Raw genomic sequence first — 27,648 nt, 5'->3', positions numbered from 1 at the left:
TTCTTCTTACTCGAATATATGGCTCTCAGAAATCTACTGTTCTTCTTACAGAAAATGAGATATAAAGCAGTTTCCTTCAGATGAAAGCAGTAGTATGAAGTTATATATAAGCCATTATGCATGTCTTAATATTTATCAAGTTATAATAAGCCATATATTATGCATGCTCCCTTTAAAATGTGATGGAGCTCGATATGAAATTAACGAACTAGGTAATTTCTACGTAGTAAAAAAATATAGAGAATGATCAAAGATCAAACATTCAAACTGTGTTTCATCAAATACATATGAAGCACGGACACGTCATTTAGGTCGCATGTCTGACATGGATACGGACACGCTCGGCTACGCGAATTATCTTTGGATACGGCTCGGACACGCTGCAATACGTAATGGACACGCGAGTATCTGAATTGGACATGCACTAACTCATGATAAAAGTGAAAGTGCTTATGGTGAGATTCGAACCTTGGTCATCCAAGGTACCCAACAACTTCTCAACCATTCCAATATATTCAATTTTGTTATATTTATGCACATTTTAATATATATATATATATATATAAACTCATGATAAAAATAAGAATGATTGTGGTGGGATTCAAACCTTGGTTATCCAAGGTACTGATCAAGTCTTTAGCCGTTCCAACAAGTTATATTTTCTTCATTTTAATGCACACTTTGACATATATATATATAAATACTTCAAATTTATAAATTAATTTTTAAAATAAATATATATATTAACAATAATATTTAATTAACGTGTTCACCACGTATTTGTGTCCAAAAAATTTTCTATATACCGTATTTATGTATTGAATCGTGTCTAATATGAATACTCGTGTCTGCTTAATCAAATACTGCCTGCGATTGAAGAAAAGGATATTCCCCTATATCCTCCGCGTACGTCATGGCTCCTCAGCTTAATAATATACCATTCGATTGGCTGCGTGGTTTCTTAATCCCAAGCCACCTGTTTCCTTCTACTTCTTCGTCCTTTCAGATCTCCCCCGAACAAGTGCAGAGTTGGTCAATGGTCAATGCTCAGATCACCCTCCACCTTAGGCGGTGGTTAATTGTAGTGGGACCCATCTCAACCGACCTTGCTTTTCAAAAGATAAGCAAAATTACTCTAGCCCCGCCACTAATCGCCGCAGAGTGAAGAGAGGAGTTTAACGGCGGGGAGGCGGGCGGCGTTGAAGCCGTAACGGCGAGGCAAGAGGGACGCGTCAGCTCCATGAGCCACGTGGTGGCCCCTAAGTAACCCATGGTTGAGAGATGTCGGGCTGTGAGCCAAACACCTGGGACCCATAGTACTGTGCAGGTGGACTCGCTCTATTGTTTTGAAGCCCAATGGGGTTTTGTGGGACCTAGGCTGTAGGGCCCGGGCGAGTAGTAAAGTATATTCTTTCAGTGGCGGTAAGGCGGGAGCAACTGACAAGTGTCCAGCGAGTGATTTGTTCGTGGTTGGGGTGACCGGCTGGTCAACTCGTAGCAGTGACGAAATTTTTATTTATTTGTTTGAACAGACGGGTTTGCCCCTTCTGATGTTTCGTCGACATTTACAACAAAAAATAAAGCCCATTAGAATTTCATTTATGAATTTATTATCGAGATTTTAAATAATTATATTGTGATAAGGAAATCTTACATGGTAAATAATTTGCTACGTATTGTTCAAGAAAAAATTTGATTTCCCACGTCTCTATCAAACATAAAAGATACTACATTTCTTCTTAAATCATTTAAGATTAGCTAATCACTTCAATTTCAATATATCATTTATAATATATGATTTTTACTAAATAAGTCATTTTTCAAGCAAATTAATTTAAGTTGTCAGTAAGCACCGAGCAGTAAACAGGTGAGGTGCTGGAAAATTTTATCATGTCATTATAATGAGTTAAGGACAAACCTAAATAATAAGAAATTACAAAGTATGTATAAAAAAATCTTCAAATAATCACACCAATTAATTTAGATTTACTAGTAAAAGAAAAACACACACTAGTGCACTACACTGATTTAGTCATTTCCATGAAGAATTGTTACTGCATGAGCTGGCATCTCCTTTCCACACCAAGCCTGCTACCGTTTCTCAGATCAGCTCACCACCACTGTCTATAAGTACACCAACAATGGTTCATCCTACCTCGCCCTTTTCTTTAACAACCAAATCCACTTATCTATTCGATTCTACACTCTTCCTTCCCACCTCACCTCATCAGGTAATTTTGATTCTGATTCTGATTCTGATTCATTCTCTCTGGTAAGATTTCTGAGCTTTTCGTAATCTGAATTTCTGAGATGATCGGACGGTTTTATGTGTAGGTTTTTTTTATTCCAATGGCGTATTTCCAAAACGACGACCTCGAGTACGTCGTCAACGACTACTACTACGGCGACGACGTCGTGGAGTTCGGGGAAGACGACAACGACGCTTTTGCTGATAACCAGCCCCGGCGAAGCCTCCACGATTCTGACGACGACGACGACTTTGAAGAAGAAGATCACGTTGATTCGGTAACCGCTCGTGTGTTTTTCTCGTTTTGGTGTAACTGTGTTTACTTGATTTCGTTTCGCTGAGGGAGCGAGCTGTGTTTATGGAGTTGCAGAGCAAGGTGAGGAGTGATACGTCGGCTCTGGAAGCTAGAAATGGGAGAGATATACAGGGGATTCCATGGGAGAGGCTTAATTTCACTAGAGATAAGTACCGCGAGGCGAGGTTGAAGCAGTACAAGAACTATGAGAGCCTCGCTCAGCCTCGTCAAGAACTCGAGAAGGTATTAGCCTTTTCGATTTGTTTGAATGAGTGTTTTGATTTTCAGGTGGATCAATTTTTGTTGTGTTGTTTTGTGTAGTTAATTGTTGTGAAGTGTTAAATCTTATAGGAGTGCTTGCAAGTCGAGAAGGGGAAGAGGTTCTATGACTTCCACTACAACACGAGGCTTGTCAAGTCGACAATTGTGCATTTTCAGGTAGAGATTGTGAATTTGATTTTCGTCGTAGCTGGTTGAAATGATTTTGAACAAAATTTAGTGTTTGATTTTTGTTGGGTAAATGGATAGGGTATTTTTTTTTTTTTTGTGATGTTCCTTTCATTTTCTGAAATTTGATTCATATGTAGCGGTGCACAATGCATATAATTTGTGTTGTACAAGTCCTTACACTCATTTCGTAAGGCAAATTTTGTGATGTTCCATATGTAGCATATACCTTCAATTTGCATTATGTAATTTCTTGCATGTTGTTCATATGAAGGGTCTTGCAAATTTCATATAATTGATATGTCTGTAAAAACTTTGGGGTTTAGATATCTTATTTACTTTCGTACTTTGCTAGCTGCTACATACGCGTGACCTTTTTATTATAGCTGCTTGTTGCTTTAGTTCTGCGTATATCAATAATTTGGTAGTTTTGCAGGTCTTATAAAAACATGTAAAATCCTTTGTGATGGATAACCTTAGTTTATGATTATGGTTCTGTGCGTCAATCATTCACCGGAAGGTATGGAGTTCATAAAAAATTCTGTCTTTGTTGGGCACATATATAGAACTTGCATGAATCTGAGATGTAAACAATTTACCTAAAACTATAGGTGAAGGGTGATCAACATAACATAACTTATCCTTGATGTGTAGATATCTATAAATCACTGCCGAACTTATTTAGAAAACCAAAAAAAAATCATATTTTCAGCAAGCATTATTTCGTGTCTTCTGAAAACAGGTGCACCTAATCAGATCTCTATGACATATAAGTCACCCCTTTTTTCTTCTTCTATGATCTTCTATTGGAATTCCTGCAGTGTGATTTTAGGAAATTTGATAGAGTTCGTTAATCCATAATAACTGATTTAAGGTACATGTCAGAGATATGCTTTTAAGCACTTACATAGGCCTAGAACGCTTAAACTGTGATGACCACAGTGTCACCTGGGGTGTATTTGTTGGATCCTTTTTGGTATATGTCTGAAGGCTGCCCTGGATGCAAATCTTGTAGTCATTTGACAAACTGTTACTATTTACATCCGTCGTTGGTCTTTGTGTTTTGCTTATATTATATCTGATGTCTCTTAAATATAATTATATTGCATTTAGGATTACTATTGCTCTCTTATTTCAGCTTGTAAGCAGGGTGGAGTTAGAGCTGCTGGCGCGACTTTGGTTATATGGTATGATAGGAGAAACATCTGAGCATTTAAGAGGCCTCTGTACCAAGTTTGGCCATTCCTGTTATTTAAGTAGTGTTATTGCGTAATAGATATCTATAAGCACTATCCTTGATTCCTTCATTATGTACTATCTTCTGGTGCCTATTGAAGCCTTGTAGGTAGTCCTTTCCTTTTCTTTTTTTTTCTTATTATTGAATGGTGTCTTGTGCAAGTTTCATATCTTTGGGCAAAATTTCTTTTGGAGTTATTAACTTCTGATAAAGCGCAGAGAGTAATCAGTTAGTGCACTACACAGTTGTAGGCACATAACTTGATCAAACAAAATTTTTATTACAAACCAACCAAATTTATAGACCCTCAGTTTTGCCTATCTTTTATAAATTCATTCCTGTCATGCGGCCACATAAATTCTTATCCATAATCTCTTCGTCACTTCCGGCTAGCAGAGTCTGAGTCTTTTTTTTTTTTTTACTCCGTCTGTTTAAGTTAATATATTTGTCAACAATATATGAGCTTCCTAACTCTGAAGTAACATTTATTTTACACTTCTTTATGGTTTACTGGATGGCATGTTTGTTGTCTTCTGAGCTTTAGGTATTCCAGTATATGTTTCTTAGTTTTTCCACTTCATATTGTGGTGTTGAGTCAAACGGCAATACTCTTGCATGAGCTAATAGTTGCATACTTTCGACAAATATGGTTCTTTTAATGAGCTGATGGATGCATACTTTACACATCTAATAGTTTTCTTTTTTGGGAAGAATGAAATGGTTTTATTTGCTTTCTTGGTATTGTATCATTTTGCCAACAGGTCCCTCAACTCGTTCTTCTTGTGCAGCTAAGGAATTTGTTATGGGCCACATCAAAGCATGATGTATACCTGATGCAGAACTTTTCAGTAATGCATTGGAACTCTTTGCTTAGGAGAGGCACCGAAGTACTCAATGTTGCTAAACCGATTGTACCTACTGAGGTATAAAATGCTAGGCTGATTTTACTTGAAAAATCTAGACTAAAAATCTGCTGTGTCTTATGCTGCTACATTCTTACAGAAACGACTTGGTTTGTTGGCGCGGCCACTCTCTAGAGTGCAGATAAGCACTATGGCTGTCAAAGAAAATTTGTTGGTTGCTGGGGGCTTCCAAGGTGAACTAATCTGCAAGGTAGGCGGGTGTTATAACAAATGTTTCTTTGCTCTTACTGAGTCAGTTGTATTTATTTTATGTTTCTAATTTTTCATTTATTTGGGCAGCACATGAACCAACGTGGAGTTGCTTTCTGCTCAAAACTAACAACAGATGAGAATGCCATCACTAATGCGGTGGATATATTCCGCAACCCAACGTAAGTTCTCCTCCAGAAAATGGTGCGTGTTGTTTGACGACTTTGACGCAACCAAGTTTTGACTGAATAATCTGTGTGTAGTGGTTCAATGAGAGTAATGACCGCAAATAATGATGCTCAAGTTAGAGTGTTTGACATCGAAAAGTTCGCCTGCCTCAACTGCTTCTCATTTGAGTGGTCTGTAAATGTGAGTACCGTATAGACACCTTTTGTTATATTTTTATCTGTTATTCTTTTTCCATTTAGCTCATGTGGGCTTTGTTATTGATTTACAGAATACCTCTATTAGTCCCGATGGTAAGCTTCTCGCAGTACTTGGTGATAGTGCTGACTGTTTGATTGCTGATGCTCAGTCTGGAAAAGTAAGTTGCTATACTATTTCTCTACCTATATTTATGCTCACATTGTGCACAGCACTGATATATTACCTACTTTATACAGACAGTAGGGGGCCTCAAAGGGCACTTAGACTATTGCTTTTCCTCAGCTTGGCACCCTGATGGACGAATTCTGGCTACTGGGAACCAAGACACTACTTGTAGGCTATGGGACGTAAGGAACCTCTCACAGTCCCTAGCTGTGTTGAAGGGAAATATGGGAGCAATAAGAGCTATAAAATTCACCTCCGATGGTCGTTTCATGGCCATGGCTGAACCAGCAGACTTTGTTCACATCATCGATACGCAGTCCGGATACGCAAATGGGCAGGAGATTGATCTGTTTGGTGAGATTGCGGGGATATCCTTCAGCCCCGACTCTGAAGCTTTGTTTGTTGGGGTTGCTGATCGCGCATATGGTAGTGTATTGGAGTTCAATAAGAGGCACTACAATTCCTATCAAGAGATGATCTTCTAGTTCAAGTCCGTCAGTCGTGGGAAGATGGGGGGTGTTCATTTATTCGAGATGTGTTTATCCAACTGTATTTACAACTACATATGGGCAAGGACAAAGAAGTTCATGCATCCGGAAACGTACAAAAAAAGAATCTAGGAAATTGTTTTCAGTTTTTTTTTTTCTTCTTGCCTTCTCAGCCTTTACGCTTTTGTTTCTCCATTTCTGTAGAGGTACCTTTTTTTTTCATCCAGCAGAAATGGAACAAATAACTATTGGTTTTGTAAAATCTCTTTCCACCAGTGTGTGCATGTAAAACAGTTACGGTTTAGTTTTTGCTTCCATTCTGTACTGATTGCATTGATGTGTTGTATTCTTGGACTGACTTAATCGTTGTATTATTTGTTTGAAGTCCAAAATGCCTCTTCATGGAGACCTGACCTTTCCCATTTCATGAGAACACAATTGAAAAAGACCCGAGAATGTTTTATGTGCTATAATTCTGGGTATTACTTTTAAGACTGTTCCTTATCCATCAGCAAATACATTAAGTACATAACATATGGCTTATCTTCATGGATTGTTAATAACTCGATTGTATCCCAATTTTTTGTTTTACTATGAAGAAGTTTCATCATATATAGTTGGGATTTGGTGGTTGCTTAAACAGAAAAGTGTGTACTTCCTTAGTTAGGTTGCGAAGGTCAATCACCTACTGCAGTTAGTCTTGGTTCAGTAACCGTATTAAGACGTAGTCGCGGCTCTTGACTGGTGATTACTGACTAGCCTGTTCTTGATTTGTGAAGAACATACGGTCATGGGAGTTTTCATGGTTACTCCAGGAAAAGACAGAATAGGAAAGATTTACAGGCCACTGGTAATTCTGTGATTTGGGGACATGGTGATCGACACCTTCTTACGGACGTTACCCATGGAGGTAATTAGGTCAATCATCACCATCTTATTATATACTAGTCTAGTATACTACAATTATCATCATAACAATAGACCAATAGTCTAGTCTCTCACAGTGGCACTAACTTCGTTCTATGATAGCCATCATCCCATAGTCATTTCCACGACAATAACGAAATCGGAAAGAGAGGAAAAATAACTCGTATGCCGGATTCGCAACGCTACGCTTTAGTCCACTCATCACTCATGTAATCTATTTCGACAAAAGTAAACATAAGACTTCTGATTTAGTTTTTGATTCCAAATGTAACATACGAGCTTCTATTTTATTTTACAACCTGTATCAAACAAGTTGGACAAACACATAAAAATCCGAATTGAAGGTCACCATAAATTTTAGAGATGGCTGAAAATTGTCTAGCCTGCGTAGTTCCGTAGAGGAGTTTCATATCTCCTGATTGTTGTACATGGCACATTTGATAGTTGAAGCTTCTAGCATCTTGACATGCGCATGACCAAGGTCTCAACTCAGAGAGTTCAAAGTTCAAACCCGCGTGGGGTGCATAACCAAAGATGGTGGTCTACAACAAAAAGAAACAAAACCCTAAACAACATAAAGGGGAGATGTGAAAGATCGAAATACAAGACTTTTTGGGAATTCCATTTGCTCACTTTTGAGCAACATTCCAACCTATGCTGCTAAAGTTTTCCATTGTTTAATATCAGCTTCGGATAATTGGTCTAGCAGCTGCACTAAGTCTTCAAGCTCACCCCTCCCTCACCACTCAACTAATTCAACAGTGTTCTTCTTTTATATATTAGTAGTGTCTCCAACTTTCCACTCAAACTTGGAAACTTGGCACACTGCTACTACCCCATTCTCAGGTAATTGAATTCACACTGCAAAAGCTTATTAGCATATAGCAGAAAGAGAACGAAGCTTGAAGAAACAAGGACTGTGTTCACCTAAAACAAAGAGTTGGGGGGCCATCAATAGTGTCGTGAGCGAGTGAAATTTTTGATCGACCTACCAAATCCTCTGAAATATCTTTGGCTATAATGACATGAAATCTGCCTTTGAAAGTGACAACAACTATCGCTTGCTTTGCTTCCAAGACTTGTATTCCAAAATGGCCATGGCCCCTGAATCTGCTTCTGCATATTGAACTGATGAATCATTAGTATGGCTTGCCGTCCCCATTACTTTCCATATAGTCTTGTGGATTATGCCGGTTCTTGTAGGGTATGGAAGTCAGTAAGTGGTTTTCTCCTTCATTTCTTTACCATGTGTGTTAAGATGTTTGAAACAAGTTTAGGCATGACAAAAAGTGTACATGTTTGTAAACAAAACTAGACGTACAATTGATAACTTTTAAAGAAACTCAGAATTAAGATAATCTGGTAACCACTTTATATGTAGATGTTTTTCATATCTTAGCTTCGAAAAATATAAATTTTTGCATTCGTCACTGCTTACAAGTTCTCTCAAAACATGCACCGAAGAGAGGTGTCGTTGATCAAAAGTTCAAAACGTAAAGCACATGAAAATGAACCCTAGTCGGCCAATCGTCTTCAATTCAATGACCACCAGAGTGATTCCAAGAAAATAAGAGGCTAGGGGGATAGCTCAACTTATGTACTCCATTTTGAAATTGGTTCAAATGGGTTCAATAATAGTGGCTAATTTGTAACCTGAATTTGGTCTATAGTTTCGTCAAGAGTTTTCGACCTCTTAATTAATGCAGGTGTTTAAAGTGTTTTTCATTTGGTTCAACCATCTCAAAGTTAGGTTGTATTACTTGCATACAAGTGATACAACTACTGAAATTATTGGGCCGACTTCACAAAATTGTACATATTAGCAGCAGCTAAGATGTACTAGAAGATTATATCAAAAAACTTTCATAAGAACATACGAGAAATCGAGAAACTATCAATGTCATTAAGAGTAAAATTTTGAGTTACCAACGAACCATACATTATACATATGTAGCGTGCTGGTTCTTAAGAAATTCAACATTATAGAGGATCAAAGGTCACGGGATGCTACGTAATTTGCTGCAAATATAGTTTAAATTTTTTTTATATAAATCTCAATGAACAATTTCGAAATACTGTATTTAAAACCGAGTGTAGCTCATTATTTGATCTTTTTGAACTCATGATATTAGTGTGATGGAGTAAATCCATATAGAGTTCAAACAAAATATTAGCTTCAAAACTTACCTAACAAAGCTAAAGTTGTGACAATTACGTTATCGTTTGTGACACTATCGGTTATTTACTATAGCTCTTGTCCACTAATGAATCTCCTTTCTTTTTACTATCTTAGGTAATGAAATTATACAACACACATTATCATCTTAATTATATGAGAAAATAGTTGCCTCATAAAGAATTGTGTCGCAGAGTGGTGTGACTAAAATTATTGTGAGGAAATGGGAATTTGAAAAGAAAAAAAACGTTGTTGTAGGGTTTCGCCCTAATCACACGCCGCCGCTACCGGCCTCCATGGCGGCCCTTTCCTCTGGTGAGCCGAGGGCGATATGCCCTTGGTCCTTTATAAATGCTTTGGGATCTTCTGGGGAGTTTTCCAGCCACCGCTACAAGCGTCCAAGGCAAAGACTTTTGTCTCTGTTCTCTCCATTTCTGTTGAGTCGACTGTAGCTCTCAGTCAATTGCCGATTCCAGTTGTCCGTGGTGATATGACGTATGTCAAAATCAATGAACAACTCTATCAAGATCAGTTGAAAACTTTCAAGACTAATTTGATTGGTTGTTTGTTGCTCCGCAAAAGCTCTACTCCTTTGAAGACTAATGATCTGAAAGTGTCTCTTGCTTCTTTGTGGAAGGTCTCATCTCCATGGCGTCTTGTTCCTCTGGGAAAGGGCTATTTTGATATTCATTTTAACACTGAAGAGGATATGAGACGTGTCTGGGGTGGAGGTACTTGCACGTTGGCTAATGGTTTGTTTCGTTTTTCACAATGACAACCTGATTTCAAACCTGGTGATGCACTACGACAAACTCACTCTCAGCTTTGGGTCACATCTTATGGTTTGAGTCAAGATTACTGGCATCTAAGATATCTCATGGAGATAGCTAGAGGTGTGGGAACTCCATTGCAATTGGACAAGGCTACAAAAGAGAGAATTTGGTTACTTCGCTAGGGTTCTTGTTGATGTGGACCTGGCAGCCAATATGCCTTCTTCCTTGATGGTAGAAAGAGAAACGCATTGTTTTCCAATTGATGTAGTCTATGAAAATATGTGTGATCATTGTGGATTAGATGGTCATATAGTTGATCGGTGTAAACATCGTCATCAAGATAAGCACTCTAATGTGGTAGTGGAGTCTTCCAAGCACATAACACCTACAATTCGACAAGAGTACAAAGTGAAAGCTAAGCATGTGGTTGAGCAACCTCCAGAGGTTAATTTGGACGTAGTGTTTGCTAAGTTGGCAGACCAAACATCAAATGAGGTGGTGGAAGAAGAGTTTGATTGTATTGCCGACTTAGTAGTCAATGAACCTGCTCAAGCTATCAATGGGAATAGCTTTGTTGCTCTTGCTAGGAATGATACAAAAGCATTGGTAGATGAAATGTAATTTCCTTTATTTGTTGCTACTGGTAATGCAATTAATTTAAATGCTCCTAATGTCAATGTGGATGATTTGAGTGATGATGATACATATGTAGATGGAAGTAATCAACGCCATAACATTTTAGAGCATCTCCAACATTGTCATTTTAATTCTCCACATGGTAGTCAAAGTTGGCATGACATGGTAGAGGAAGACCACACTAATTCATCTGAGAAGACTACGGGTGGAGCTCTTCCTAGTTTGAGCATGTGGGCACTTTGGCTAAAGATATTTCTTTAATTACTACCCTTGCTAAGAACGGAGCAGTGGTGGAGGATGTTTTTTTTTGTCACGATACTCTCTAGATCACAGAAGAAAAAACAAAAGCAACAAGTCAAGCTAAATGTGGTCGGTGAAACTCCTTATCCGAAGAGGGACAGGAAAAAGAACTAAATGTATATATAATGAAGGTTATATATTGGAACATCAGAGGAGCTGGCAACAATGACTCTAACTTTCATATATTTGTCGTACTCACATGCCTGATTTTATGTGCATTGTTGAACCAATGGTGGGTTTTAACTCAGTATCTCCAATTTTTTGTTTTCTTTAAATTTGGAGTTTGTTGTGGCTAATGATCGTGGCTCTCGGCTTCCAACTATTTGGTTGTTAAAGGGTTGTTACGTTCCAAGTCCATCGATAATCTCTAATACAGAGCAACAAGTTACTATCCAGGTTTCTTTTGATAACGAACTAAGTCAATTTTCTTTTATTTATGCCTCTACTTCTTACATTAAACGCAAGGAATTATGACATGACTTATCAACTATCAGTGCTCAGACAACTATTCCTTAGATGGTTATTGGGGATTTCAATTCAGTGTTGGGAGCTCATGAAAAGGCAGGGGTCCTCCTCCATCTCGTATTTCTTGTTCAGAGTTTCAGAATATGTCAAATGTTTGTGATTTTGTTCATTTAGACACTACTAGTGCCCGTTATACTTGGATGAACTAATGGGAAGTTAGGGTACATGTTGAGCTCTGATTAGACAAATCTCTATGTAGCACAAGTTGGTTTGGAGCTTGGCCTTCCTCTAGATGTGTTGCTTTGCCTCGTGTTGTCTCATATCACAGCCCTTTAATTTTCTCTGCTTCTAAGCTCTCTGCATGTGGTCCTAAGCCTTTCAAGTTTCAATCTATGTGGTTGAATCATCCAGTTTTCATGAAACATTAGCACACTGTTAAAGTCTAGTATTTTCTATGGTTGCCCGATATATGTCACTCTGCAGAAATTAAAGGCCTTAAAAGCTTATTTGCGAGCTTGGAATAAATCAGTTTTTGGGGATGTTCACGATAACGTTAATCGGGCTCATGAGGATTTACTAAGAATTCAGCAAGACAACGGCTTTTTCTCTTGCTCTCGTGGTATGAGACAAGGGGACCCTCTTGCCAAAGAAGCTCTCAGCCGTGGTTTATCTTTGTTGCTCCAAACTGATCGAATGATCGATTAAAACCAATATATTTTCCTAATTGCGCACCTCCTTCTCATGTTTTATATGCTGATGATCTTGTTGTTTTCTGCCGTGGGGACAAACATTCTCTTACTCAATTGCGCAATTTCTTTGATCATTACAGTTATGCTTCCGGTCAATATATAAATGCCGAGAAAAAAGTACTTTTTACCTTGGAGCCAAGTATTAGTATCGGCAAGGGTCAGTTCAGCGCATATTGGGTTTTCATGCAGGTCAGCTTCCTTTTACTTATTTGGGAGTTACAATATTTTGTGGCAAGCCTCGGAGATGTCATCTTCAAGTTATTACTAATAAAGCAAAATCGAGACTTATGGGCTGGCAAGGGCGTCTTCTCTCTATGGTTGGTCGGACTCAATTGGTGCAATAAGTTTTTCAAAGTATGTTACTTCATAGTTTTACTGTGTATCAGTGGCCGGTCTATCTCGTTTTAAAGTTAGCATTATGGGCTCGCAGTTTTATTTGGTCTGGTAACATTGGGATCCGAAATATCGTCATTGTTCCTTGGACTCAGGTGTGTGTCTCGCAGCAAGAAGGATGACTTGGTATCCGTAATTTATCTTCTCTGAATTCAGCTGTTATTCTAAAATTTGCATGAGATTCTTATTCTTCTCATTCTCAATGGGGTGCTTATGTGCGTGCAAGGTATCCTATTATGTCTAATTGTAAGTTGGGTTATTGTAAATCTTCAATTTGACCATGTTTTCAGTCAATTGCTTCTCACTTTAAGCAAAGTTGTCGTTAGTTAATTGGGGATGGAAAGTCGGTTAATTTTTGGAAAGATAAATGGCTTGAGATGCCTATTCTAGAGACTTTGGGTATCTCAAATTGGTCTCATTTTAGCAATCTTCGTGTGGCTGATTTTATTTCCAATAATTCATGGCAGCTTCCTCCATTCTTTTCTCACAATTTTCTTGTATTAGTTGAGCAGATTTCTGCTATTTCCATTCCTCTCTCTGATGAGCCTGATATGCTTATTTGAGAACCCTCTCCCTCTGGTAAGTTGTGTTTTTCTAGTGGATATGATTTTTTGAGGCATCATCTCCCTATGAAAGTGTGGGCATCTAATATATGGCGGTATTACATTCCTCCATGTTACTTTTTTTTGGTTTGGAGAATTCTTTTTGACCGGCTACCTACTAATGATAGGCTGCAAATATGTGGAATTCATGTAGTGTCCATCTGTCATATTTGTTATTGCTCTGTTGAGACTTCTTTGCACTTGTTTTTACATTGCCCTTTTCTCAACATGTCTGGAGGTGGCTAGCGGTTCAGTTTGAGATTTTTTTTTTCTACTTTTGCCTCTCTGATAGGTTTTTGGGTAAGCTATTGTTGAAAACTTTTCTCCTCTCAGCTTTATAATCTGTGGCTAGCGGCATGCATGTTTACCTTCATGGTTTTATGGAAGGTTCGGAATAGGCTAAGGTTTGACAATCGTCCCACTCTTTTCTCTAAGTTGTGTTGCTCAATTTTGGCTTGGATTCGTCAAATTAGCCATTTTGCTCCTGGTCACTTTAAAGGTGTTTTTGATGCTTGTTTATTGGCCTCTCTAGATGTTGTTCCCAACCGCTATAAGGCTCCAAAAATATATCATGTTTTATGGCAGACGCCAATTTATTCTTGGGTTAAAGTTAACACTGACAGATTGGCTAAAGGTAACTCAGGTCCAGCAGCATGTGGGGGTGTTTTTCGGGATTCTTCAGGTGGTTTTTAGGGGGTTTTTGTTAATCGCTTAGTTTGAATTCTTCATTTTATTCTGAGCTTCTATGCTGTGGATTTGGCAATTGAAATTGTTATTGCTAGAGGTTGGTTCTACTTATGGTTGGAAAGTGACTCTATAAGTGTGGTGACATGTGTTTGTTCCAAATCTTTCTCTCCCCCGTGAAATTTAAGAGTCTGTTGGCACAACTATCTATCTATAGTCTGTCTGATGTCTTTTCGATGTAGTCATATATTCAGAGAATGAAATGCGGTAGCTGACATAATGGTCAATTTAGGCCTCACCAATGACTATTTTGCTTGGTATGATAGTCCTCCTAGTGTGCTCGTTAAGTTCTTACAAGCTGATTACTTGAGATTTTCGAATTATCAGTTTTCATAGTAGGATTATCTACATTCTTTTTCTTTTATCTTTGAGTTTTTTTTTCTCTCGACAAAGTTTTGATATAGTCCCCATTGCTATGTATTTTATTTATTTTTTCGTTTTTTATTAATTGGAACTGGGCATGGGGCTGAGCCTCCCAGCTTGGCCGGGTTCCAAACCCCTTAAAAAAAAGAGGAAATGGGAATTCGAAGATCGTTTTCATACAACTCATAAACAAGGATTATCTCTCATTAGCATTAGGTTGCGTTGAGGCACCAACTCTTATTTTCCATTAGTTATATAGTAATCAAAACGTAGTCATCTTGTAAAATCAAAATGATAAGCTATTCTTTTTTTGTATGCATCTTCTTGTCGTACTCATAGTGGGTGGTATCTAATTTCAGTAATGTCATTATGCTAATGAGACCACTCAATAATCATCTACATGATGTATAATGAGATGATTGAGATCGAACTATCGTCGAATGTGACCATCGTTAATGGTCGAAAGTCACTCGCTGATGCATTGGAGTTGAACTTGGCTAGCAAAGTGTTGCCAGCGAGTTAGATCGAAGCTTTCGATTGCTTAGTAATGGTAAGAAAAGTAAATCCGACTACGTTCACAATTTCACTTAATTGGTTACATTTTAAACTTTCCTCTTGCATCTACAAGCTGAATTCACCAATACCATCATTATTAGACATAAATAACGTATATTAGTAAACTCAAATAACGATTTTGTATGCCTTAAACACCAACTTCATATTAAGTAACATTGCATATATTATTAAATTCAAATAACATTGCGTGTTAAGTAATTATACGGTGATAACGATACTTCTTCAAGCCCCTATTCTAGTATCATAGTGGAGAATGACATGTAACAAGAACCGAAAACCCAAACATATCCATCTTATTAGGGAGTTGCAACATTCATTTTTCATATTAAAGAAGATCACAAGAAAAAGAAAAAAAGAAGGGAGTTAAATTTTCTCCAATCACGTGAGGTGCATGAGGGGCTAGGTGGGTCGACCTTGTAGACACGTGCGCCTTATTTGACCGTAGACCGTAGACTGGGGGGTGTAGTAATGGAAACATTTGGCGGCAGTGGACATAAAACCGCGTCCCAAACGCTCCATAAATAGTTGGCTTCATCTTTACGCTACCTTTTTATCGCCGTTCCACTTCCGCTCCTCGCGCGTGATATGCATTCTCCAGAGACAATAATAGAAAGAGTCGATCATATTTAGGCAAATTAAACTGTAGCTTAGCCGTCGAGAACTTGTGAGTTTCATGACACCGAGTTAAGGAAAGTAATTGTGTCCATACTAGTACGGATGTTTCAGTCCATATTTTTCAATATATTTTTGGCAATATAAATTTAAAATTATAACTGTTTAAAAGTTTAATAAATTAATAAAGATTATATTTGTAAATATAGATTGAAACAAAAATCGTTTAATAAGTCGATTGATCAAATAAATGAACGGTTGATTATAAGACTATTAATTAATTTATCAAACGACTTATTAAACGATTTTTGTTTCAATTCATATATTTTTATTAAAATAATTTATATTGATTAACAACATTTTTAAACAGTTAAACCTTTAAATTTACTGGACATAACTATTTTCTCCAAATTAATCAGTTATTAGACTAATTTTTCAATCATGTACCGATATCTTTATAATACGCTTTTTAAGTCTTTATCAGTAAATCACCCGTGAATACTTTATCAAAATATAATATTATTTGACATCACCTTAATACCTGAATTATAGCTCGAAAAGACAAATTGTCCATCAGTAACCCTCAAATTATAAAAAACGACAAATATAATCAAGTTCTTTTTTTTTTACACATACAAGCGCATCCTTGATTAGAAAACAAGCAGAGACGTAGAGTAGACAAGATTGACAGATATGATGTGAGTACGTATTTCCATCTAATATTGTCTGAGAATTGGAATTTAAATTAAAGATCTCGATCTCCTTTCCTCTTATTCAAGAAAATTCTGGTTGCTTTGGTTGTGTTCTTCCCCCAAATTATAAAAGCGGCCAAGAACAGTTGGATGATCTCATAATGAAGCAAGAAATTGACACTCAATATTTGGAGGAATGTGGTAACGAAGTCAAAAGGTAATTATCATGTATGTACGATTAGATAAGAGTGACTTGTAAAGGACTACCTACTAGCAACTTTACAAAATTAATCAGAGTACTGCTTCATTAATATCAGTAATTTTAGGGATTTCAAGACAACAACAGCTAGTCAAAATCTTGATGCATGCTCTAGAGGATTTAAGTAATTTGTAAGGGAAAATAAAAACTTTGAAGCTACTCAAGCAGCACAGACCTTGATTATGAGAAATAGAAATTTAAAAATATTTAGCGTTTGCTTACTATTTATTTAGATTTTATGAATGCGCTATAAATAATAAGATACATGTACCCTTCTCATAGCTAATCACCTGAAGCACTTGCTTTACTTTGCGTCTCTAAGGGTCGCCCTAAGTATGATAAGTAACCATGTCTGGCACCATATTTGTTTCCTTTTCTCTTATTGTGTATCATTCAAATACAACAAACTTTATAATGCAATTTAGAACTAACTTGTTATCTCGTAAAGATCATAAACCAACTTCAACACTAAATACCTAAACGGCTTAGCCACATCAAAGATGTTATCCTAACTTTAAAATCGTAAATGAAAAATTGAAACTGTACGAACAATTAACGTGATCATTTTACTAATTTTCAACACATATAAGCAATAAATGAATCTAGCTTTTCGAATTCATAAACTTAATTTTGATACATAAATTGAACAGTGATTTATTCGAGACTTATATTGAATTATGCTTCTAGAGTCAGACCACTCAGACCTCCCATTATGATCCAGATTCAGCTGTATTATGGGATATAAAGTGTGTCAATGCAATCTCATACCTTAATCAAAGTGAATTAACGTGCAATGACACACTAACATAATTGATCAAGAATTATGCTATAAAAAGAGTTGAAAATTCAAAATTATTTTCGTTTTCTAATACAAAGTGGGAAACAAATGCGATGGTTCTATCAGAGAGACTTGAACACATGCCTTTGTATGACTAGGAAAACAAATAATTGCACGAGGAAATAGTATCGGACTTCGGGTTCCACCCGACATGGCCCAATATTTATTCGCGACTCTCTTGACCCGATTTGGTCAACGAACTTAACCAACGCCTTCGTGCCTCAGTTACTCCCTTTATTTAAAGCATTTATCACGCTCATTAATCAGCTCACGTTTAACAGAGGCGCGTGGGCTTCACCCTATCCAAAAGTGTACAGAGACAAGTAGAAAGGGTGGGTTTTAATGATTGTGGTGCGCGTGGGTCAAACATTTAAAAAGAAGGTTCTGGCGCCGCAATTGAAGAGATTGTCCCACTCGCGTGGGTGCGGCACGTGACGTGTTGGCTCCGTCTGTATTATACGGCGTATTCTCCGCCGAAACCCAACCCACGGTCGACGAGGAAAGAAACCATGGTTAGGTTGATTCAATAATACTAAAAATCTAGAATATTTAACATAATACTAGAATGTTCGCTCTTTACTTTCCATAACATGAAAAACCATATTTTAGCTTCGGAACTCTTTAGTTATAACTTATAAATTCCTTTTGATGCTCAATTTTCAGATTTATATTTCATACAATGGTCACAAACTTAGATTATATCATTATGATTCGATATTAATGTTTAAAATCACGTTAAATTAAATAAATTAAAATTTACTGGTTTTATAGACTTACATAATGTAAAGCTAGAGTAGTAAACTTGAACTCATAATGAAAGTGTTTGCCGGATGCTATAGGGCCTTAGCTATTGTAATGAACTTCTACAACCAAAAAAAGGTATATACGGATCAAATAATTAGGAATTGGTATACTTCAAATCATACGAAATCAAACGTACACATATAAAAGAATCAAATCACAAGTTTGGGCAGGAGTTTGATACTCCGATAGAGAGAGTCGCTCGCTGCCTTTTTGGAAAAACCCAAAAGAGATGAAACGCATGAGGGTTTCCACGTCTCAAAGTTTTATGCGAATACAAACCCTCCCAAGGGCTAAAGGATGATGAAACAGACATGGAGTCAACCTCAGCCATCTGATCCATGCCATTTTGACGTCAAAAACCCTCATTTCCCCTCATCAACGGCTGTCGTGCCCTCCTTTAAGTCCTTATCACTCACGCACAATGCAAATTGGAAATCAACACTTTACCTTTCTTCTGCTTTTGGTACGCGTATACGACGTCCATTGAAAACGATACGTGATTAGTTAACTAATAGAAATGAAAGGCTTCAAGATTAGGATGAGGATGCATGATTGATTAGTGCCTGGATTAGATTAGGCTAATAGGAGTTTTTCATCAATTATTTATGGCTCAGAGGGGTCTATTTCGAAAATGGGTTGTCCTAATCTGTCAAAAAAAGAAACTTGGTGTACTCAACACGAATTATACTAAGCTCTGCACTAGTTTGTACATTGTTAAAAAAATAATGGTTATGGAAAAATTGTCAACTGGGAAATTAGGGAGCTTAGGGCAATTCCAACCATAAACTCTATTTGGGGTGTTATATTTTTTTAGCACCCCTTATTGTATTATTCATATACGACTCATTTATCTATTTCCAACAATTATTTGCTATATGGAGTGTTATATACACAATTATTGATTAAAATATGATTTTGAGTGTTATATGAATGTGTTATGACATAATTAAATTGATGTTGACCCATACATGGTTGAAGTCTTGATCTTAAAAAATTATTAGATATAAGACTTAATTTAAGGCCGAGTCCTATTAAACTAAAACCTCTTAAAATAAGACGTTGGAAATGAAAAGTTATATTTTAAGACCAAAATCAAAATTTAGCGAATTGCCTTAGGAGTCACGATAGTGGTGATCCAATTATGATGATCACTAGCCGTCGGTTTTTTTCAACGAAATGGGAGCTAAAGTTGATCAAGCGGATAATATTAAATTAAATATAAAGGGGTGAGGCAATGAGTGTTTGTCAGACACAGTGGATCATGCTCGCATAGGCGACTCTAGGAGGATCATGTTCGTGTGCTCATTACTACTTTGTTTTATTAATTATTGTCCTAAGGTCGTTTGGGGTAGGCCGTATTTAGTTTGAGATTAGTACTAGTTAAAAATGAGAAAAATTAGACATTTTTTCGTACACGATGAGTAGAAAAATAATCGTACTCCAAACAAGAGGTACTTATTGGGAGAGGTCATTGCAAAAGAAAGTTAATTTGAATGAAAATATTTTTGAGGTGTTTTTTTATTTTTTAAATGTAAGGACGTCACTCTATGTATCGATAATATAAAGAAACCAACTTAAACATTAAGAGTACGTTACAATCTGAAAAGTCTTAGTTGTTTTGATAGTTCAATACTATGTTCAACTTCATTCAATGAATAATGTGAAATCACTTTGTTAAGCCTCTACTATTTCCAGACTCATGTTAATATGTTTTGACTCAAAACAGTAATCGAAATGTTATTTTATAAAACGTTACACCGACTATACAAAACATACTTTATTCATCAACTTTTAAAGTGTCTCACTAGCTCATTACTCGTTACACTGTTACCACCTGAAATTAGCCCACTTAATCAAAAGTCCATATTTGTTGTATATTGCTTCAAATACCTAATAACCTGAACTTCCCCGGCACAGAAAACTTATTTTAGAAAATGGAGGAATGGATAGGAGTAATAAGGATTTGTCTTACCGAGCATAATCGTTTTTTTTTAAATAAATATATTAAGCTCAAATAGTGAGCACTAAATGAACCCGACGAGATCGAGGAAGGTGTGAAACCCTTTAAATATAGTCAACAAGCTAGGCAACAAATCAGAGCCGCGCCCAACCAAAACCACACCGACAGGTGCCCGTCACCGAAGCGACAGGTGTTAATCACGAACGCATTACAGCACGTTTCGAGCCCTCATTCGCCCGACCTCATATGATGAACTATACATACGTCACTCCCGAAACCGGTTCACCGGAGAACGATGCAATAATGAAATAAAAAAAAGCAAGTGGGGCTTAGAGTGAGATAATCATGATTAGCATCGTAATTAACGGGAGGCGGTTAAGCCCCCTCCCGGCCTATATATAAGCCAAGAGGCAGAGCTTTGCCAGTCAGAGAGAAACAAAGTGAGGCCGAGAGTCACCGAAAAAAAAAAAAAAAACCAAACAGGAGTGTTAGAGAGAGTTTCAGATCAGATCAGATTTCTGTGTTGGTTTCTTGCTTTGTGTCTTTAAAAAAAATCCCCGTTCTGTAATTTGTCCCCTACTTCTCTGAGTCCCGTTCTGTTTAATCATCTGTGTTTTCTCAAAAAGATTAATGGTTTCTTGGGTTTGTTGTTTTCTTCAAGCTTAGAACATATTGATTTCTTCGGAAAATTCTCAGGTGTTCTTCGGAATCGAGATCCAGCTTTTGTATTTATTTTTGTTTTTGTTTTTCATTAATCTATTTCGAGGGTTGTTTATGATCCCTCTGGAGCATCAAGAGGTTGATTATTTGAAATCTCTTTCGAGCTCCTAACCCTTTTTTTTAGTGACCTGTTGTTTCTTTAATTTTATCGAAGAACCAGGTTCGATTTTTATTTTTAATTTTTTTAACAAATTTTTATTGTTGGTATCATTTGAGAATTTGATTCGGAAGGAATGGCAGCTATGGATATCTACAGTAGCAGACCTCTTCAGTCAGATCCTTTTACCGGTGAGCTCATGGAAGCACTTGAACCTTTTATGAAGAGTGCATCTCCTCCGCCACCTTTATCTTCTTCTTCTTCTTCATATGATCTCATCAACCCTTCTATCCCAACCCCTTCTTCTTCTTCTTCTTATTCTTTTTCTTCTTCTTCTTGTTCTCCTACCCCTCTTATTCCTTCGACTTCTTCTCCTTCCTACAACTACCTTTCGTTCTCTCCTTCCATCCCTACTCCTCAGCCCGGTTTGTTCCAAGACGGTAGTTCAACCTTTAACATGGGTTTTGAGAACCAAGGTTCGATCGGGCTGAACCATCTTACCTCTACTCAGATTCACCAGATCCAGGCCCAGTTCCAGCTCCAGAATCAACCCCAAATGCCGTGGCAGCCACCGTCTCATACTCTAAGCTTTCTCTGTCCCAAACCTGTTCCCATGAAGCTGTCCGGCTCGCCGCCCAAGCCCACCAAGCTTTACAGGGGAGTGAGGCAGAGGCACTGGGGGAAATGGGTCGCCGAGATCAGGCTACCCAAGAACCGCACCCGCCTCTGGCTCGGCACTTTCGACACGGCTGAAGAAGCAGCCTTGGCTTATGACAAAGCAGCTTACAAGCTCCGTGGTGACTTTGCCCGTCTCAATTTCCCTCATTTGAAGCATACTGGCTCCGTCGTTGGTGGTGAGTTCGGCGAGTACAAGCCTCTGCATTCCTCTGTTGACGCGAAGCTTCAGGCCATTTGCGAAGGCTTGGCTGAGTCGCAGAAACAGGGCAAGGCAGGGAAGCAGGCGGGTGGTGGTGCCAAGAAATCTTCCGCCGCCCGCTCGCAGCCGAAATCAGCACCAGTGCCGGAACCAGAACCGGAGGCTGTGACAGTGAAGGTGGAGAGTTCCTCCTTGTCGCCGGTGATGACAGATAGTGATGGGTCTGCAGGGTCATCTCCTCTATCGGATCTGACCTTTGCCGACTACACAGAATCCTCATCGCCTTGGGAGAACAACGGACCGGAGAGTTACATGTTGGAGAAGTATCCATCCGAGATTGATTGGGCTTCGATTCTCAATCAAAACTCGAATTAAGTCAGTTTCGGTCATGTGTAATTGTAATTGGGTATGCTTTTAGTTTGTTCAAAGAAAGAGTCAAAGAGTCTTAAGGTCAGTAAGTACTTAGATGGCTACTGCAAGCAAGTTTTTGGCGGTTGCAGGGCCTAATTGTAGTATTGGAAAATTAGGGTTTAGTGAATCGTTTCAGCTAGTAGTTGGTTTATGTTAATGTTATGAATGTAATCCTCTTCATCATGGTCAGCTGGTTTTTTTCTTGCTAGACCATGAGTGATTGAACTTTTATGTAATAATATTCCTCTATTCTAGTATGTACTCTTTTAGTTGTTCATATTTTGAAGTGATGTAATCCTACTGTTATTTTATCGAGTGAGTAGTCGCGCATTCGTTTTGGTTCTTTGATAACAATTTGGAGATAATGTTGATGATGGTATTGGTTGAGTTTGTACTCTGTGGTTGAGCTTTGAGGCTTTCAGCGGTACAGAAATCTGGAAGATATTCAAACATCATATGATGCTGAGTCAAGAGATTGTCTTTCATACGTGTAATGGACCCGATTTGGATTTAGATTTTGCCGAGAGATCTGGGTAGACTACTGTTCTGGTTTCTCAAAGTGGCAAAGTCACGGATCACCTAACTTGGTTACTCCATCATTGTCCTTGTGGTTTCACATTGAAAGGGTTGGCTGGATGACTCGGACATTGAACAATTTACCCTAGTAGATGAAGCAGCTATTACTAAATCAAGTAAAGGGTACCGGTGCCTTTTCCCTTCAGATTTAACACGCCTTGTTGTTAGGTTTAGGGTTTCTTTCTCTCTTGTGGATGAGTGGTGCCAGCCTTTCTTCTCTATTATCAATCGAGATCAATCGAAGTAATGAAGTGGGCTTGTTCATCCAAGCAAAATGATTCATTTGATTCATGTACGAGCAGTAATCATTTAGGCATGTGTAGGTTATTCTCCATTATGACCACTAGGGAAGATGATCTCATTGAGATTTAGATCCCAAGTAATCTGGAAAATGATGCACGTACAGATTTGTTCCCAGACACCCTTCATCTCTAAGTCACTTAACAGTGGCTTCTGCAACTGCTAAATGCGTTTAAAGATGAGGCATGGTAGCTGATACATGAAGAAGCGCCAGCATCAACACTTGCAGATGCAAAGGTTGCAACACCCTTCATCATTAATGAAAATGATCCATTAATGTTGGACGAACTGCTTCAAGCAGACTAAAGCTAGGTTAACAAGTAGAACAAGTTGCATAGGGACTAGGGAGCTTCTTCATCTAAGGATTCATCAAGTGCTTCCTTATGAAGGTAGAAAAACAACATTTACTTTCACATGAGCAAAGTAGAAACCTTTTGTGCTTCAAAGAACTCTAGGTTTATAGGTCTGCAAGTTCTTAGCTGAAAGATATATACTATATTCGATTCATCTCTAGTTTGAAACTCACATTCAACTCTACTAATACCAGCTAAGTGGATGCATGAAGGAAGAAGTTCCAATTTCAATGACCACACTCGGTTTGAATCTATCAAAGAATTGGATATGTTACTGTGCACATTGTTAAGTACCTCTCGTACTAAAGACAAAATTAAATAAAGAAAAGGATTATGCGTTCAAACCACTATTCAAGTAAATTGAAAGAAATGTCCTCTAGCTTCATCTGAGAAATCTTTAGGATTTATACGTCAAGATGACACCAAGTGTCAAGCAGAACTTGGTTACATGATTTACTGAATTTGGAATTAGCCAAAGTTGACAATATCAATAAGTGCTTGAATAAAATTAGTTCATCATGCTTTCATTTCACAATAAAATATTTGCTATAGGAAGAATATTCTCCCAAGGTTCATGGCACTGTCACTGAGACTAATGTGAAAGCAAAATATTGCTCAATTTTTATAGTAAGATGTGAATTTTCACTTCTGTAAGAGCAGTCTGTGCATGTGCTTTGTGAAATTTATGTCGCAAAAACTAGTCAAATATTTCCAGAAAATAAAGAATTGAGAGTATTGGAGATCTGCCCTGGTGATTTATGCGTGCACGAAGCAGATGCAATGGTGAAACTCGGAAGCAGAGTTATTAGTTAACTAATCCTTTCAGCAATACTAGGTGTCTTGCGATGCAGGCCATTGATAGAACCCTAGATTGCCCTCATTTTTGTTTTTATGTCAAATGATCTTAGGGAAGAGAAGAATGGGAAACTCATAAGTCATTTGATACCAAAACTCAGAAAGTCATCGAATTTTGAGTATTATGACCGTCTCGCCTAGAAGGTGATTTTTGAGTATTTTGGTACGTAGAGCATTCCACCCTCCAATTGGAGTCTCATAATTCTCATGTTTGAAATTCTCCTAATTTCTTATATATATATATATATATAAACTAAAGGTCCTTTTTTTTTACCATAAAGTTGCACATATAACATCAATTGATGCTCATACCGGACAAATCTAATGGTTTGACCGCATGACTAAAACCTCACTTCTGGATAGCTAAGATGAAAGATATAAGTGATATAACTCATGATCAGAGTACCACTCGTTCCATCTAGGATTAGGCTCTTACTAGTTACTTCCACTTGTGAGTTTAGTTCGGAACAAATGGTTAAGACATGGCGTAAAAATTTACTTTTTTGACGAGTCTTAATTTGTAGCAAACATACTTCGAGCCAACTCAAGTGATGGGTTTACGGTTTACCTAATCAACACTACCGTCAGTCCACACAAATGTGTGTGGAAAACCTATTTTTTGAAAAATTAACTGTAAAATGTAGTTATTGTAGAGAAAAATTAGATATGGAGGATAACTTCCTGATTTATTGTCTTTTTTGAATTTTTTATTATTTATTAATTTGATTTTTACAATTATATCCTTCATATATTAAAATCTGCTTTTTATTTAACCTATAGTATCCTTTAAAAAAAAACCTATAGTATAAGATTTTTAATGTATTTTCACATAGTTTTTAGTTGCCAAAACTTGTTTTGGTTATTATAGTATATATATGTATCAATGTATGAATGAAAACTCTTTTCTCTATTCTTCAAAAAAGAAACAGATCAATGTGATCGGTAACGATCAAAGGGACAAACAGTGGATCAATTATCGTTGATGCTCCATGATTAAAATACATGGGTTTCCCTATATATAATAGGCAGATTGGCCAAAATATTTGTTCTTATTCTTTTGATGTTGATCTTCATTTTTATTCTTATTCTTCCTTCCAACTTCCAAGGTTGCATAGCCGCCATATCGCATAAGAAAGTTCACAGAAAGAGGGTGAAACAAGGTCCAGAGATAGTTTGCCAAAAAAAAAAAGGTCCAGAGATAAAGCCGGTAGGGTATTTGGAATCCATTTGCTACAAATTCAAGGAATTGGGTTTGATTCTTAAACATAAATTATAGTGATTGCTCCTTAAAGACAAGGACAATGTGCTAATACTTTTTCTTCTTCTGTACATTCTAAAAGCACTTATGGGAAAAGCAATGGACGTATGAAATGGCTATAGGATAATAGTGCAAAGGATGTTTTGGATGAAGGGAATAGATATATGTTTGGCATTTTTTTTTCTTTTTGATCAAAAGGTGACTAGATCATTGAGGCTGAGGCTATCCTTCTGCTGATAAGTTGTGGAAGAATCCCCACAACTTGCTCTGTAAGAAATATATATATGAAGATTTGAATAGGCTAGCTTTTTCAGTCTTTTATTTTCTATGGTGCCCACTAATTTTGTTTTTGGTGTGAGAAATTTAGGTGCCAAAAAGTTTGAGAAATTCCAATGTTATCTTGATGAAGCAGCGGCTATGACTTGCCCATAGCCAAATCAGAGGGCTAATGTGGATTAGTTAGTTGATACACTCTTGCACATTTCCTGCAGAGCATCTACAAACCATCCCACACCGGCAACTTTCCGGCCGAAACGATAGTGTGGCGTTTGCAGAACCGCTTCCTCAAGCCTCAACCGTGGTCTTCTTTGGATATGCACGCACCTTCAAAAGTTGCCATGGTGCCACCTAGAGCTGGCCTAGAGAGTCTGCGATGTTCAAGACATTTGAGGCTTTTAGCATATTAATTGAACTGTTCTATCTAATTAAAACTTCTTCGATAGATGATATCAAAATTCCGACCTACCTTCATTCGATAAAAAACACCATGACTTAATCTTGTATATCAATCTATTTGCAGACATATTAGTGCGTCCTAATGGAGGTTAAAAAGTATTTTATATTTGGTACAATCCCACATCAGATAAAGTTTGCATAAACAACTCTTTGTATAGATTGTACTTGCCTAAGTTACTGCCGAACCTAGTAGCGTGGGTTTGTAACTAAGCAGGGTATTAAAGAATTAAAAGTGATTAGTTTCGTATACATGTGTTTTGATGGCACGGTTTACATAATTTTATTTAAAATATATTTTTGAAATATAATCTTCTTATATAATTCAGTTTTCTACAAAGAATAGTTTGGTAAAACATATTAGTAAAAATATGTGTAATTTTACAATATTATCAATCTATCTTATATGTGAGGATAAAATTAGAGGGATAAATTTAATAATTCACAATTTGGTGAAGCTTTTAAATGTTTGACTTTATAGTAGTAGAAATTGGTTGCCTTACTAAGAGAGGTGCCCGAGTCTTGATTATTAGCCCACTATGGTGAGCAATGCTAGGCACACCCTCCCTCGGGTTAGTAGGAAACCCCATCCTCAATGGGTGGGTAGCAAAATCAAATATGATTTAGCAAAGGATTCGGGGCGTAAGCAGCTTTAGGGCCGCGCCCCGCGGGTTAAGAAGACACTCGTCCATCTCATTGTGCAACCTGGTATAGGACTGTCCTACAATCACTTTTTTATTTTTTTTTCTTAGCAATTTCTAGTTTAATTCAAAACTTTATCATGTGTAGCTGATGTTTTCCTATCCATCATCAGGACGATGTTTACCGCAATGCAATCACTTCAATGAAATGATGCTTGATGGCCTAACCCAAGTCATGTTGAGTAAAGTTTTATGTACTGAATGCAATCGCGGGTGACCGACAGGCGACAATCTCATCTTAGCTAAACTTCCATAACCAAGTCCACACTATTTTTTTTCTTGACCAAAAAAGAAAGAAAAAGTCCACACTATTATATATCGATTTTAGCAAACCTAGAAATAAGATATACCTGAGCATCCAACTCATTGACGGCTGAACCGTTCAACCGGTCACGGGGACCGTGATGGCCTCCCACTCTTGGTTCTAAGTTGAGAATTGAAGATACCTTCAACTAAGGGTGAGAATTGAGAAACTACAAGAACCAGTAGTGTTTAGGAAAGAGCGAACTCCATTTAAAAG

The 27,648-nt window shown here is 37.4% G+C and overlaps 2 protein-coding genes across 4 annotated transcripts; both read left to right on the top strand.

Moving 5' to 3' along the window:
* Positions 1 to 2,132: 2,132 nt before the first annotated feature.
* On the top strand, positions 2,133 to 6,702 carry LOC126793434 (uncharacterized WD repeat-containing protein C2A9.03). Of its 3 annotated transcripts, none has more exons than XM_050519953.1 (10): positions 2,133 to 2,231; positions 2,335 to 2,526; positions 2,619 to 2,786; positions 2,895 to 2,981; positions 5,016 to 5,150; positions 5,230 to 5,340; positions 5,430 to 5,521; positions 5,603 to 5,708; positions 5,797 to 5,883; positions 5,963 to 6,702. In XM_050519953.1, the coding sequence occupies exons 1-10, from the start codon at positions 2,142 to 2,144 to the stop codon at positions 6,374 to 6,376; spliced, it is 1,482 nt and encodes a 493-aa protein (XP_050375910.1). In that variant the 5' UTR covers positions 2,133 to 2,141; the 3' UTR covers positions 6,377 to 6,702. The 3 variants fall into 3 exon arrangements, with proteins under 3 accessions (XP_050375910.1, XP_050375913.1, XP_050375911.1); XM_050519956.1 differs by lacking the exons at positions 2,133 to 2,231; positions 2,335 to 2,526 and adding exons at positions 3,427 to 3,510; positions 4,129 to 4,177 and having other exon boundaries at positions 2,639 to 2,786; positions 2,865 to 2,981; positions 5,963 to 6,701; XM_050519954.1 differs by lacking the exons at positions 2,133 to 2,231; positions 2,335 to 2,526 and having other exon boundaries at positions 2,725 to 2,786; positions 2,895 to 4,177; positions 5,963 to 6,701.
* Positions 6,703 to 20,688: 13,986 nt separating this feature from the next.
* On the top strand, positions 20,689 to 22,610 carry LOC126794246 (ethylene-responsive transcription factor RAP2-4). Its single transcript, XM_050520913.1, has one exon. It carries the CDS (start codon positions 21,202 to 21,204, stop codon positions 22,315 to 22,317), a length of 1,116 nt encoding a protein of 371 aa, XP_050376870.1. The 5' UTR covers positions 20,689 to 21,201; the 3' UTR covers positions 22,318 to 22,610.
* The last annotated feature ends 5,038 nt before the right edge of the window (positions 22,611 to 27,648 follow it).

This window comes from Argentina anserina, chromosome 5 (assembly GCF_933775445.1).
Source record: "Argentina anserina chromosome 5, drPotAnse1.1, whole genome shotgun sequence".
NCBI lineage: Eukaryota > Viridiplantae > Streptophyta > Magnoliopsida > Rosales > Rosaceae > Argentina > Argentina anserina.
This window is presented reverse-complemented; position numbering and strand designations above follow the sequence as displayed.

Bases quoted from the DNA above. Each gene is read 5' to 3' on its own strand.
- LOC126794246 (XM_050520913.1), top strand. From the start codon at position 21,202: ATGGCAGCTATGGATATCTACAGTAGCAGACCTCTTCAGTCAGATCCT.
- LOC126793434 (XM_050519953.1), top strand. From the start codon at position 2,142: ATGGTTCATCCTACCTCGCCCTTTTCTTTAACAACCAAATCCACTTAT. The intron at 5,151-5,229 runs GTATAAAATGCT...ACATTCTTACAG, and splicing joins AACCGATTGTACCTACTGAG to AAACGACTTGGTTTGTTGGC. The intron at 5,341-5,429 runs GTAGGCGGGTGT...TTATTTGGGCAG, and splicing joins AAGGTGAACTAATCTGCAAG to CACATGAACCAACGTGGAGT.